Source organism: Calliopsis andreniformis, chromosome 12, assembly GCF_051401765.1.
Source record: "Calliopsis andreniformis isolate RMS-2024a chromosome 12, iyCalAndr_principal, whole genome shotgun sequence".
Classification (NCBI taxonomy): domain Eukaryota; kingdom Metazoa; phylum Arthropoda; class Insecta; order Hymenoptera; family Andrenidae; genus Calliopsis; species Calliopsis andreniformis.
This window is the reverse complement of record NC_135073.1, coordinates 18392682-18407846: the sequence shown is the minus strand read 5'-3', so window position 1 is coordinate 18407846 and position 15165 is coordinate 18392682. Positions and strand designations below refer to the sequence as shown.

At 47.5% G+C, this 15165-nt stretch overlaps 1 protein-coding gene across 3 annotated transcripts in view; it reads right to left on the bottom strand.

Moving 5' to 3' along the window:
• The window catches only part of Gfrl (Glial cell line-derived neurotrophic family receptor-like), a 187394-nt gene that overhangs the window by 29511 nt on the left and 142718 nt on the right, over positions 1–15165 (bottom strand). The window contains exons 5-7 of one of the 3 annotated variants that reach the window (XM_076388836.1): positions 9928–10055; positions 5247–6188; positions 4265–4441 (exon numbers count right to left, since the gene is read on the bottom strand). In XM_076388836.1, the coding sequence (XP_076244951.1) occupies positions 4265–4441; positions 5247–6188; positions 9928–10055 (1247 nt within the window). The remainder of the gene's footprint in view (positions 1–4264; positions 4442–5246; positions 6189–9927; positions 10056–15165) is intronic. The other 2 variants (XM_076388834.1, XM_076388835.1) reach the window with 2 other exon arrangements.

The following is a 15165-nucleotide window of genomic DNA, read 5'->3' as shown; positions in this document are numbered from 1 at the left end:
GAGTCTTCGAAATCTTCCGAGAAACGAAATTCTTCGGATCAGGAATTCATACGATGCGATAGTTTTATTTGGAGGCTCTGGGAAGACTCGATATCCCGTTTCTCGAGCAAAGACTGTTCCAGTTCTCGGGATGATCCTCAGAGCCGAAGCTAAGGAGCAGAGAGAGAGCTCTTGAAGCGATGTTTCCGGTGCATCAATGAATTATCAATAGAGTTCACCCTGACAAAGGGCAATCGATCGTCCGAGGCTGCTAATTGTATATCCTGCGGTGGGCTCGAACATCTATTTGCACTCGCGAGATTGTGATGGATATTCCGCGTTGGTCGACCAATTAGCGTGCTGCTAATAGACGGGGAAAATAGCGAGGAAGCACGGTGAGGCGGTGGGGGTGAGACGCGAAAAACCTGAAAACGATCGCGGCGACTCGGTAAGTTTGCCATTGTAATCGCGTTTCGTATGTTTGAAGTTAATTCGATAATTAAGCAATCAGTCGCCGTAATTACCGACTGGGGATCAACTAGTGACGGGGGAGGGGGGTTACGGCGAAACGAAGAGGGAGTTAAAACAAATTTCCTGGCGAGCAAAAGTGCTGGACGGAATTTATGAGGACCGAAGGGCTTTGTAAATTTGCAATCGATCCGTTTAATCGATCGAACGATACCGACGGGAACTGGCAAACACGGGACCATCGCTGCCGAATGGAAAATAAACTCTGTCCCTGTGGCAAAAAATTATTTGACGATCTCCACTCTCGCGTACGCTCTTCTTGTACATACCCAGCGTGTACACTATCCATCTGCGACGAAAAATAATGTTCGCGTGAAAAATTGGCAGCAGAGATCGAAGCGCGCGCTGTGTTACGCTCTCGATATCCCCGCGGCGCGTTTTTGGGTCGTCCGAAGCGGAGAGTGTGTCGGACACCGATTGTTACACGAGTCAAGAGGATTGTACGAATGAGAAAGAGAAAGTGCAACTGCGTCGTCAGCTATTGTGAAGGTAAGGAGCAGAGGAACGAACTAATTGCTTCGAGCAAACCCAACGACGAGCTCTTGAAGCTGGAACAAATTCGCAACAGCGACGAGGGAAAGCGATATCTATGGCTGTACAGCTTTCAACTGCGTCCAGCTAATGTGACTTTAACCTGCGTTCTTGTTAACGAGCCTGAGTTTAATTGCCAGCGAGTGGATTATTCTTTCGCAACGGCACGCGATAGCCACGGTATTTTATGCACCGACACGTTCCACGCCTCTTTGCATCTTTCTGCGAAAACTTTATCCTCCCGATAGGTCACGGTTACCAGATAAACTCTATGCGCGTCGAGCAACCCGTTCAGTAATCTTCAAATACCTTATATTCCTCGCGCGTGATATTGTACGCGGTCTGGGTCCTGAATAGAATCAGAATCGGCTGGAAAAATAGATAAATCTTTCTGGTTTCGAGCGACCTCTGCGGCAGGAGCGAGGAAAGAGGAAGCGAGCTACCGAATGGAACGTCAGATTTAAGGGAAACGGTGAAGCGTTCTCGTCGAATCGTTCGGGCCGAACGAACGCGTCACAGTTTCCCATCGATGACACCAATATCCGAGACAATAACGGCCCTTTCGTCGCGCGGCCGCCGATTATTATCCTAATTAGCGGATGTATAGCCGACTGATTCGCGTCGCACTAATTACTCTGGTTGAACGGCGGGCACGCTTCGGAATTTGCTGATCGATAAACTGACGGGTTAAAACGGTTCCGTATATTTTTTTCTGCGGTTTATTCCCTGCTCGTTGGCAAGAGTAGAGGAGGGGCGAGCGAGGGATGGCGAGGGGCGTCGAGGGGCGGGGGAGAGAAAGATAGAGAGCGGGTAGGCGCAAAATCGTTGCTCGTTATCGGCGGAGTTAAACAAACGGGTCACCGTAATTATAACTCACACCGGTACGCGCATCTAGGTTCGGGCATGCGCCCGCCTAGGTGCACCTGCGAGCACGTTCGAGTGTGCTCGTCAAAAGTGCGCCCCTATCGATTTCGGATATATGTATATATAAAGTAAAATCCGACGGCGAACGCGCCGTTTGCCCTACATTCTTCCCTTTCCCGCCTAAACCTGGCCGTCTGCGCGCGCAGAACCTTTGCACCTGGACGATAAGATCTACCTTCGTCGATCAAGATACCTGAGAGCGTGTCCCTCTTCCTTTCTAGTACCTAGCTTAAGCTAGGCAATTGAAGGCATTAAGGAGGTGGGAGGGGGTTGGATCCATCGATCTGATTCTTCGACTGGATTCAAGCGATCGTGCCTCGTCCCACGTCCGAGATCTTCGTCATTCGAGAGAGAACGAACTTTCGGTCCCAGCAGGCTGGTCCATTCGGAATTGAATATATGAATTGGAAATTCTGACGCGTTCAGGCCTCGTCGTGAGTTCGACTTTCGAGCCGCGGAAAATAGAGACTCGTTAGGTTAGTCCACGGAGAAACACGTAAATAAGCGGCAAGTGCTGGAAAATGCGCGTTTGTTCTCCGACGAAGATGGACGTCAACTCGATTGCACCTCCGAACTTTCGGCGAAATCCACGAAGATTCTACAGTTGATTTCGGAGACTTCATAAACGAATTGCTAGAGGAAATTAGAAGCAACTGTGTTCACGTTTGACGGGATTCCACGCGTTAATGAAAATCCTTGACAAGCGAGTTCGTAACAAGGTTTTAGGGAGGAAAAATCGATCATCCTTTCTTTCGAACGGTTCGCTAGGTAGCAGGACACGATCGGTTCGTGGCGCTCGGCGAACCGTAGGAATCCGTTTCACTCGAATCAATCACCCGACGGAACATCGATACGCGGGTAATCGCTGGATTAAAGGATAACCAAGGATAATTACTCGGCCGCTCGATCCGGATGCAATCAATTCTCGATGCGTTATAGTTCGCACGGCCGCACCGGATCTGTGCCTTCCTGCCCCTCCGATTCCGCATCCGTCTTTCTCCCTGCCAATTTTTCCCGTACGCTCCGCGACCCCAAAATTGTTGCGCATTTTGGGGAACAGCTAACCCTGACCCAGCTGAAACTTGCTCGCCTGACCCCTTTGCTACGCCTCACTTTGCACGAATGGTAGTTTCTTTTGTTTCGATATTACAGCAGGCTCTGTTAGCACTGTGCTGCTTTGTTGTCGCCTAATAGGCCGACGATGGGAGTAGAAAGCTTTGACAGAGTCCAGCTTTGTGTATTGACAAACTCATTGGCACGCTTTCAAGTGGCAGGTTTTCCGTCCTGATTTCCTGGCAATTGTATTTGGAGAGAGAATTGTTTTAACGCTCGATGGACTGTTTTTCAGATTCATTTCGATCGTTTTTCTGACACTGGGTGATAATGCGCTAATCACGTGGCAATGCAAACAATTTCTAGTACAGCTCCCTAGTATAAACTTTCTACTTAACACCTCTCCACCATACCACCATGGGAATTAAGCGTGACATCTCACTGGTAGTTGTTCCATCAAACAAAGACGAACGGACAGCTTTAATCGGCGCGCGAACGCTGAAATTGTGAAGCTGGTGTTTTTCGCGATGCCAGTCGGTTCCCTGTCTCCGAGGGGAATTTACAGCTGCTAAAACTGCGCATATTTACCACTTCCAGGTTAAAATTATGCTGACCGTGGTTTTGTTCTTGTTAACGCAACGAGGGGTAGAGCTCGTCCATCCATCAAGTTCCATGAGTTACGAGGGCCAGTTCGCGGAAAAATATGTATTCGTTTCGCGCGCTGAAAAGCCGTCGTTCTGAGTTACCCATGTCTCCTCGACGAGCAATTTCAGCCAGTTGCCATTCCACCCAACATTATCCCCCAAACTTGCAACTACTCAAATCTCGCGTGCAAAGAAGCTTGGCAAGTATCATAAATTTTTGTTCGCGTCGTATAAGTTTCCTCGCGGAATCGATCGTAACATCGCGGAACGTCGTCTCGTCGGAAACAAGACTTATCACGGCGAAAGTTTAATTTAATTTCAGCCCGGGGTCCTCTCATTTCCTGACCCACCCGTATCTCTGCATATTATTCGTCGAGCCGCCGGATTTCGAACTTTAATCCAGCAAGAACCAGCAAAGTTTTAGCCAGAATCCGCTGCTCGTGCTCGTTTCGCTCCGATCGAGGAGGAATTACGGGAAAATCGTTGATAATCATCTGACCAGTGACGGAGACCGACCGACATCGTTGGGTGGACTGGCGATCCCATACACCATGGGCATTTGCTACGATTCGAGGTATTACCAAGAAGAGATTGAAAGTACTCACGATCGTGATCGTCCGTTTGGTTCCTTTTATGATGGGTCTTGTGATGGTGGCCTCCAGGGACGGGGATTTGCTTTATGGCGAGTAGATCCCGATGATCCACGTCGATCAGCGGGTTCTCCAGTTGCGACTCGATCATCTCGAAGCTGGTCGAATTGTCCGGATGCGAGATGACCTTCACTGTAAACGAGCAAGCGTAACGGAGCATGGAGGAAAGAGATCGCGGGGCGAGACGGTCGCGAGACGCCCTCGGAGCAGTTGTAGAGATATCGATACTTTCGACGATCGTTCCTCGACGAGTGTCGGCATTTTCGAGCCGTCAACGCTGCGATAGACAAACTCGCCCGAAGATAGCGCAAGCTCCCGCGATTCTAGTACTGGCCCAGAAATTCGAAGGGCGTCGGCGAGAATTGACAACTGCTCCCGACTACGCGGCTAATCGAGCGCTTCAGTTTGCGTCGACGGGCTTGCATCGCGGCAACGAAACTGCCAAACATTTCCGCTCGACTCCTCGCCCGCGGGCTGCTAGCGGTCTCGAATTTTCGTTGATCAACTGTTGAGCGCCGCTAATCGTGTCTGTGAAACGCTGCCACGGATTAGTCGCTGATGAAAAAGCCCGTCGATCGGACGCTCGACTGACAAGCTGGGAGCTCTTCAGAGGCAACTTGCCGCGTCTCGAACCCGTCTGTTTCTAGATTCTCGTGTTTCCTAAAATCCTTCAACCCCGAATCGCTGCGGTTTGGAAACAGCAAAACGGTGACGCAAGCTCGGTGGTAATCGATTCTAGGACGCCAATTTTAGACGATTAAATAGGTATCTAGTTTGACTCTGTGGAAGATGGTGCAGAGCGAGAGATGAAATTTTGAAAAGCGTCACACGACTCGCTATTTTCGCAGCGATCGACGGTAGCGGCGGCGCGGCGCTCGAATAGCTGAGGAGCGGCGATCGATGGTGACTGGGCGCACCTTGACACCGGTGTACGAACCTTGGTCGACGAACCCTTCGAAGGCCTCGCGGAGATCGAAGAGCCGGTCGACTGGCAGCGCGCCGATCCGGAATTCGAGGTCATCGAGGTCGTCGTCGACGCGATCGAAGATCGCCCGGTGCTCGTAGGTGGGCCTCGGTGCGAACTTCTTCGGGTGCACCAGGTCAGGTCTCTCGATTCGTATCGTCTCGTCCACGGTAGGCGTTGGACGAGCCGGCGGATAACTCGACAACGACGACGACGACGATGACAACGACGAAGAAGACGACGAGGACGACGAAGACGACGTCGCGGCGAACGGTGGTGCGGGTGGTGCAGGGTGGTGCTGGTGGTGCTGGTGGTGCTGGTGATGGTGCAGGTGCGCGTCATGCTCGCTTTGGGAGTGCCTTGGCTGCAGGTGCACTGTGCTGGAGGCACGATCATGCTTGGACAACGTGGAAGAAGAAGATGATGAAGAAGAAGAGGAGGAAGAAGACGAAGAAGAAGAAGAAGAAGAGAAAGAGGAGGAAGATGAAGAAGAGCCGCGATCATAGAAGCTGACAGGTCCCTCCATCGACCGATCGTCCGCATCTTTCTCCCTGTTGGCAGGCCGATGCTCGTTGTCGGCTCCAGCACGAGCCTCCTGCCGGTCCTCGTGATCGGCACGAGGGTCGTACGCCTCGACCACGAGGACACCGGGCCTGCCTGGCAACTCCGGTGCTTCTTGATGACGGCCGTGCTGATGACGGTGGCCGTGCTGACGCCTCTGGCCCGGCTCCTGGACGTCGTACGTGCTCTCGTGGTCGTAGTACGAGGTGCGCGCGGCCCCGGGGAACAGAAAATAGGGGTACATACTGGTCGGCGGTAACCAAATCTCCTGGTAGCTCTCCTGCTGCGGGTCGAACGGATACAGGGCCGAGTCCGTGCCCGACAGGTCTACGGAGGTGGAGGAGGGCAGGAACTCTGTAACACAGAAGCAGAGACGCGGACGAGAACGGGGTGAGTGGGGTGCGTGATCGCATCGGTACACGTGCACGGACGGGTTGCGTGATATGTGCTACTTTTGTGACGGTGGTGGTAGTGGTGGTGGTGGTGGTGGTGGTGGTGGTGGCAGTTGTGGTAGGTGACGATGGTGGGTCAAGCAGTTTTCGGGATGTGGAATCACGTTTCAGTGACGCCTTATAATTTTGTCCGTGTTCTTCTAAAAGATTCATCGCTGTACAGGCTGCTTCTAAGATCAATTCCGAGGAAAGGAACTGCTTTCATAGATTAATCTTCTTAATGTACTTTTGAAACCTCTTACCATATTTTAGGAACATCCTGTACTAGCTCTTAGTTTTAACTCCACAAATTGCTACGAGATATTCGTGCTTAAGGCACACTCTTCAAAGGCATTGTTTTCAAAAGTGATACCTGTTGAGAGAGCAAATTACTCCAGTGGTGAGGTCTATTGTGGCCCATTATCCTCCCCCAAGGGGTCAATCAAACTCGGGCTCGACAAAAAGACGAACAGACCTAGAAGGTCTCGCGCTCTCTCGAGTATCATGCCTCGAACATTGGCTCAAAGACAGTTATGCTCGACGGGGGAGCGTTTGCTTAGGCATTTGGCGCGGCACGGAGTTCGGAGGAGCTCCGAGGATCGCTGAAGGGAGTTCTGAGCCGCGCAACCGATGTCGAACGTCAATTCCGATTACAACTTGGTTCGTTTAACTCTCGCCGCCGGCGTCTTTGCGATTTTCTTGCTGCGAATCTTCGCCACGTTCGTTCGCGACGCGACCAGGCGAGAAGGAAAATATTCGCATCACCCGTGGATGTATCTAACTCTCTAGCGACTTGCAATGAACTGATTTTATATTTGTACAAATTTTCTTTTCGTAAATAAACCGTATTTGCTTAAATGTTTTACCTTCCGGTTTACGTAACGTTTCAGTGACCTTTAATAATCGTGACAATAATGTGGACTTCAAGTGACCCTGCAGGAATGAACTTTAACTTGACCTAGACGTGACTTTTAGGTGACTTTGACCGACCCCCTGGATCTTAAAGCAACCTTTGACCTTAACTTTACAATTTTAGGGAAACCACTTTTACGTTAAATTACTGGAGCATTTTGTAAATTTCTCTAAGGGTGGTTAATTAAGTTTCTTACCTTGAGCTCGCAAACGTATCAAATTTCTAGATCATTAGTACTTAAAAGATTTCGATTAAGATGGTTGTTGGGAGAAATATCTAGATCGAAAGGGGAGAACGCTAGGGGGAGGAGAGAGTAGTGAGTCGAATAACAGAGAGTAGAGAGTTGTAGTAGGCGATTAATCGACGAGCATGCGCATTTCAGAATAGAAGTAGAAAAAAATAGCAGGCATTCAGGCTGAGAACGTGCACGAGCGACTTGGCCTAAAAAAGAGAGAGTCCTTCTCATGCAAAAGTACGGCATGCGGTGCATAATCTCCTTGCATTCTCGCCCGAAGGCTTTCGAACTCTTATCCGCCTCTATCGAACGCGACAGCGTTCCACATTTCGAAAGGAACAATCTCATCGATCGTAAATCCTCGGAAAGCTGTCTGTCGATTCGCGAGCATTAACCCCGATCGCGTTGACGCTAAATCCTGCCGATTTAATTAACATTTTATCGACGCAATGGATCCGTATCAACGCCCCCTAAGAACAAAGGGTAATGGCAGTAAAAATAATAAGAAACCACGCTAAAAGATATGCTAATTTTTATCGTCGGGTCAACCTCGCGTGTTCCTCTCAATAGGAACGATTCAAGAATTTACTGGGGTGAAGGAAACCTTCGCGGTGACCCAGTTCGATTAGGCGATCAAAAATGAGCCCGAACGTGGTGAAAAGGAGCGAACGTATGGAGATTGCGGGAGTGAATAGCGATGGAACGGTGCGGATTGATCTCGAAATGCAAATTCTTCGGGCAGAATGCGTACTTCGGCTAAGGGAAGGTGCTGGTGCTCTCGTGCAGACGTTCCTTCACATTCGAGGATTTCGAGGACAGGTCCAGGCCTCTATGGACTCCCATCGTTGCTTCGCAGATCAGGCCGGAGGAATTTTTCGATTGACCGCGACAGGACAACGCGTCCAGGATCATCGTTCCCGTTCCTCTTCCTGCTCGTCTGGACGACCAAGTAACTCGAGTAATTTCGTTCGTCGCATTCGTTTCGTTTTACGGATTACTCTCGTTTGCGCAAACTTCGATCGTTCTACGAATCGAACCCTCGGAAAGGAATCACTAAGAAGCCTTTTCAACGCAAAACGCTTGTTATTTTTTTGTCATTCGGATAGTTATTAAAAAAATAAACACATATGAAACAGTCGTCGCGTTGGTAACACATGGTCCATTCAGTCACCAGTGAGGATCAGTTCGTTCGACGAACGGATACTTAAGAGAAATCAAACACATGCGCCTTGTCTGACAAATATACTTATATACTACTGCAAAGTGTTTCAAAAGTGGTCTCTTGCTTTTACTGACGGCCTTGCCAGCGAGTTAAAACCCTGTCGATCCTGGACCAATATAACACTCGAATATTAACGAGAGCAAGGAATTTCCTTTCTTATCGCAACAAGGATCCCCGATCTCGCAGCTTTGATCGTGATCGAAGATAAAGGGAGATACGCGATGGAAGGAAACTAAAAATAGTTGGTCGAGTGTCATTAGGTTCGAAGGGAACGAAGGCACGGAAGATGTTGCTCGAAGGGAACGAGATTTCAGTGAAATTAAGGTCGAGCCTGCCACGCGATGAAATCCTTATCTACATCTCGATACCGGTAGCCTTTGGTTAATTAAGGAGAAAGGAGCTTATCCAAAGGAGGCAATAACGTCGTCCCATGAGCCTTAAACACCGCGGTATCGCTGAAAGTAATTGCTCCGTCTTTCCCTTTCGTTCGTCTTCGACCACGAGGAAAATAACGAGACAGAACGCGATAAGTGGATATGCTTTTAGACGTCTTCGTCATTGACGAAATCTTCTCAGATCGTCTCGGATTCTTTGAATTTCGTACAGACTTTCAGCGATCCGTTCCAACAGAAGATTGACCTATCGGGGAATACATGGAATTCTAAAATGATCGTGGCCTTCTTCTGTCTTTCCCGATGACCGTGTTATAAATTTATTCTACTTCCGAAATAATTGAATATTTCGAGTGAATGAAAGCATTCTTATCGTGGCACGGTTCGGAATACCGTTTCGTCTTTCAATCCAGAATCGACAGGGTTTCTGTTTCTGGAGCATGGACACATCGATCCAAGAAAAAGTAACGAGATTAAAAAAGGTAGTTCATCGGAAAAATACGGACAGAGGTGCGCAAAGGAATCGAATAGGAGGAGGAATCGAATTTCTCGTAACAGGAAGACTGGATAATAAAAAGAAAAAAGAGATGAATCGCTCGTCATACCCAAAAGAATACACACGTTACTTCACAACACCAACAGTCGTCTTTCCACAAGGTGCGCTAAAGTAATACGGTTAACCAACGTACACGATACTCGGTAATACAAGATCGCAAAGTGTGTCTGGCTCGAGGGCAATTCACAACGTAACAAAAAGATCCAAAGCGAAAGAGTCTCGTGTGTACGCGCTGATATGATATATTGATGCTTGTATGTACCACGTGTGTAAGATACGTATACACAGAGATAAGTATAAAAGAGATAAACTTTACGTTCAAACGGACGCGACTTCGTACTCACCAACGCAGGGATTGTGATTCACCATTGAGAAAATCCTGTCGCAGCGTCTCTTCATGTGATTGTTCGGACATATACAGCCGAACATAGGAGACAATCGTAGCTGGGTCCAAGAATCGTGGCAAGCGCTCCTGAAACATAAATAAGATACAAGTTATTACAGAATTCATTAGAAAATGATCCTCGATTTAGTGACTAAATACCAGTTTTAAATTGTTTAAACCTTACACTGTCTTTGTTAAATTATTCACGCAGTTTCTTAGAATTAATTTGTCCAATGCAAAGAAGAGTAGTGAAAGGAGAACCTCATTCAATCCAAATATTTGCGAATTTGATCGAACACTAATTATGTCGGGGTAATTGAATAATCCACTGAAAATTCCCCGTCGCGTTGACTATTTAATGTTGTCTCACTGATAGCGCAGCCAACCGTATCCACCGTAATGAGGCTCATAATCGACGTTGGATAATCGATGCCGGAGGCAATGAGTAGTAGATTCAGCGAAATGACGAACCAGAATAAAGCTCAGCTAAGAAGATTATAAATATTCTGCAAGAGCAGGATCGTTTGTCTTGACTGAAGGCATGGCGAGAAGAATCTCTTATCATTTTTTGAAGATCCTCGCCTTATTAAATTTGTCTTGCAAGATGCAGTAAGCGAAGCATAGATTCCAGCGAAATAACAAGGATAATAAATTGCAGGCAAAAGAAAAACGCGAGGAGCTGTTTGTTTTCTGAAATCAGGTGAATCTGCAACCTTCGCGGAACCTAATCTTCCTCAAGCTTAGTCTTCGACCGGATTCCAACGCTGCTTCTCGGAAAATGAAGTTTCCTCAGCGTATTCTTACCTTTCTCGAAGGATTCGCGCGCTTCGCCTAGTTGTTCCAAGATTTTCGGTCCACCTTGTATTTCAAAGAGGATCACGATTCAACTCGACAGCAAGAAAGGGGAGAAAAAGGGAAGGAAACCGAATAAGTGTGGGAATTGGAGGAGAGTGAGGCCAGTGCTCTAAATTATTTGGGTTAATGGCAAACACGCTGCACCGTGGCTGTTGCTCTCGACGAATTAGAGGCCAAACGGGCTAAAAGGAAACACGAAACCGAAAGGTGAAATAAAAGTGTCGGTGCCACAGTGTACGAGGGTGAGCTACATAGGCAAGAATCAAACAAGCGACTAGGAGGACTCGAAGAAGCCAAAATACTGAACGTTGCTCTTTGATTATTCTTTCTCGAGGAATTTCTTGCTAGTTAGTCGAAGACTTCGTGAAAGGAATTCAGGTACAGGCGATCTTGGGTCCACGAGAGATCTCTGCGGTTGCTTGGTCGTTCCAAAGGGAGCCAATCGTGAGCTAAACCGAGCGTCTTTTCAGAGGATCTTCAGCTATCCGATGAAATTATGGTTTTGTCTGGTGACGACGAGGATTTTCGTCGACAGCTTGCCGGTGACAGGTACCTGAAATGTGCAGTCTGTTCGAGGAACGAGCATCGTGTGGTCTGGCCGCACAGAGCAGAAACAGATCTCGTGAGTTCCAGTACGGCAGCTTTAAGCCGCGTCCAGTAAATTTATAGCGCAGAGCAACGCAAACGATCGTTGGTCCCCCGTAACTTGGTCAAATTTTCGGCTGAGACATTTCGAAAATTCGTCTGCTCTTATTCAGGTTTTGTAATTCATAAAGGATAAAAAATGCTCCAAATTTTCTTTCTACCTTGATTCAAGAAACACCCGTTGGATTGATGTAATGGCCGATGAAGGGATTGCGGGGCAGATATAGATACTAGGAAAGTCAGTAGAGAAGTAATTATACAACTCTGATGCAAGTGTAAGACCATACTCGTGCTATACTGAGCATCAAGTACAGATTACTTGATACTCTAACTGTGTTAACAAGTTTATTAAGATTTTTGCAAATCTTAAACGCCAAACTCTGTTCGATTTCTTCCAGGGGAATGATATCACTTTGTCATGTTTCATGAGATCTACTTAAATTTTAACCTTAATTTGCTTCTAGTACTAGGAAATTACTTTGCCTAGATTTCGTAACTAGATTCTGCAGTTGTGTTAACACAATATGTCGTGAATTTCGGCACTATTGAATTACAGAGGACTTCCAAATAGGACATTCGCTCATGGATTGGCATAATCCTTCCCGAGATAATCTAAATTATTAATAGAGCAGAGATTTTCGCTGAACCTATGTTTAAAATGATCAATGGAATAAGGTGTACTTGATTAATTTAAATTAGAACAAGGTTGTTATTAGCGAAGTCAAAGCAGTTTCCACAGGTACAAGTGACGAGTTTCTTCTCACGTATGCTAATCAATGTTAGAGAAACTTATTCCTGATGCACGGAATTTAATCTCGCTTCCAGGGACTCAAGTGTGAGGACGTACTCCGAGAGTCTCTCTAACGTTCAAATTGCATTCGCACGAGCATCAGTTTCCCTTCGAAAGAGAAATGAAGTTCAGAAGCGCAACATCCTTTGACAATTTGCCAGCATAATCTGTGAAGTCTCGCCGACGGAACCGCGATTTACAAATAAGAACATTCTTTTCTTGCGAATTTACGCAGATGGGAAACCTTACATCGGTTGCATTTTCCTAACATTACCTTCAACTACAAAAATTTTCCATTACATTCAGATTCTCGAATATCTGTAACCATTTTTTTGATATATCAACTCTTCTTTAAAATCCTGAATTTATTGCTTCCTTTCGCGTTTGTCACATGACGAATTGAAATCGGTCTTTCTCGCGCATTCGTTTTTTTCTTTTTTTTCTGTTTCGATTCCATGTACTCTGAGGCCAAGTTACAAAGCCAAAACTTGTCTACTGTTATTTGAGAAGCAAAGGCAGACTGGCAGGGTGTGCGCTCTCGCACACAAACCGATCGTGAGAAGAAAAAGGTTACGGCGGGCCTTCGCGGACGGACATTCGCGGAGATTGAAAATCGCACGGCGGCAATGAAATATACGCTCCACTTTCGACCTTCGACTCTACTGGCGGATTCGACCTATCCTCCCACTGATTTCCGCCATAAGTTTTTTACGCTGAGACCGTCGGAGAAGATGATCACCGTGCGGAAAGATTCTCCGACGGAATCGAACCAGGAAACTTCGGGAAAGAGAACGGATAATCTCATCGACTGGTTGTTTTCAGCTGGGTCGTCAATGCCTTCAGGAGATAATTTTTCCATTTCCATATCTACCTTTCCTTTTAACATTAAAGACCTCGCTAAATTATACACACTTCCTCCTTTCTTCCTTCCTACGACCGTCCATCCTCCTGCATCTCCTAATGTGGCACGATTGGCGAGTCACATAAATAGTTAAGCAAGGCTAATGAAAAGCCATGCATGAAGGGTACAGAAATATACAAAATTCATCCAGCCGGAATGGTATGGAATAATCCGTAAATCTCAATTTTATCGCGCGGGTCATAGGACGGGGCAAGAGGCGCGCGGCGTGCAAAACGCAAAAGAACAAAGGGAGAGGCGAGGTCGGGGGTCGAGCGATGGAGAGGGTGGGACAGCGCGGTGGAGGAAGAAAGCAGTTGGAAGGAGAGAGTGTAAAACAACGAGAGCGGCGTACTCTTCCCTGTACGTACGGTTGGGCGATAATTTACTGACGTGTAGGTACGTCTGAAGGATCCGGTACGTGCCGGTCGAGTGGTCTTGCACAGTCGGGAGGGAGAGGAGGGAGCGCTAAGTACGCCTACGTGTGCACTGACGCACCCCCGCCCTGTCCCCGCGTGTCAGCACTCCTTGCTGGCGCCACCCCTCGCAGCTAGCGAAAACGCGCCGACTTTCCGCGAAATCGATCCAATTTCCACGGATCTCCTTTCACAGTGTCCAGTGTCTCGTTCGATTAGTCGAAAATCTTCGAGGGTCTTCTTCGGTTTCGAGAAAAATGTTCATGAGGTTTGTACTTTAATTGAAACGACGACGGTGAAATCGAATCTGGAGGGACGAGGAAGCATGACTGTTGCTTTTAGAAAGATTATTAAATTTTTTTTATAGGCAGGGATAGTAATTCCTTGCTCGGTTCTCAAAGAAACCAGCGCGTGAACATCGACAAAAGTTATGCATAGTCGGCGTCAGGACGCTCCTGAATAATGTATGCGCTCATAGAATGGCCGAGGAATGATTAACGACGCTGACCCGCTTGTAACTTCCGAAAAGTTTCCGCTCGGTTTTTTGGCTCACCTTTCAAGGATAGCTTCCCTTCTTTTCCGAGTTCAAGGAGCTCGTAACAGCGAGAAGACGGTTTATTTATCAGCTCGTGGACCCATTATAAATTGCTCTCGGGGCTCGAATCCGCGTGGCTCCCTCGGTTTCTTCGTTCGCAGGAATCACGAGCTACTCCTCGAGAATTCCTTCGGCGATTCTTCAAAGCTTGCGTACATCTATTTCCAGCGAACGAGTCTGACGATCACGGAGGATTTATTAACAGGAACTTTACTATCTCGTTGGCCTTGAGTTATTGATAGTGAAACTTAGTACCGTGAATAAAGATAATCGTGCCTAAGGTCGATGGGAGTAAACGTTTTCTGCAAATTTCTCACACGTTAATCTATTTTCCATCCCCTCTTCGCGGGAGCATCCTGTTGCATCGCAACGCACGCTAATTTTCTTAATTGAGACTTGCACGATACAATTATTGGCAGCCACTGACAGCTGCTGGGAGTAAGAGTAGCAAGTTGCAAGTAATCGTGCATTCCCTGCTGAAGCGTGTATACGTTTCCGCGAGAATAAATCAATTACAGTGTTATTGGAGTTTAGTCGGCGTATTCCTCAAATACAGGAGAGATATTGACTGTCAGTGTGCTCGCGAATCCCTGCTTCATGATATACGACACGCTTTTATCGCTTTGTAGTATCTCCGAAGAGGCAACAGAGGGTCCGTCGCTGTTGTTCGAGCAAACAACCTCGAAATAGGTTCCATGGAAATTTTTGAAAATTCTACTTGCCCGATATACCAAAGAACTTGATTTATTTCCATTGGTGGAAGGCTCGCGCTATCTACCGCGCAATCATCCACAATTTGTCACCGTACCGACAGAAGGGAACGCAAAGCCGTCGGTTCTTTCCTAGTTCGCGCGTGCACGCATGCGACGCATGCGACGCATGCGACGCATGCAAGATTCATAGATGCACTGTGAGTGCACTTGCGTCGTCTCGTGGCGCGGCAGGGCGAGGGAACCATATCCTCTAATCCACGCAAACACGCTGTCATCGGGGGTATT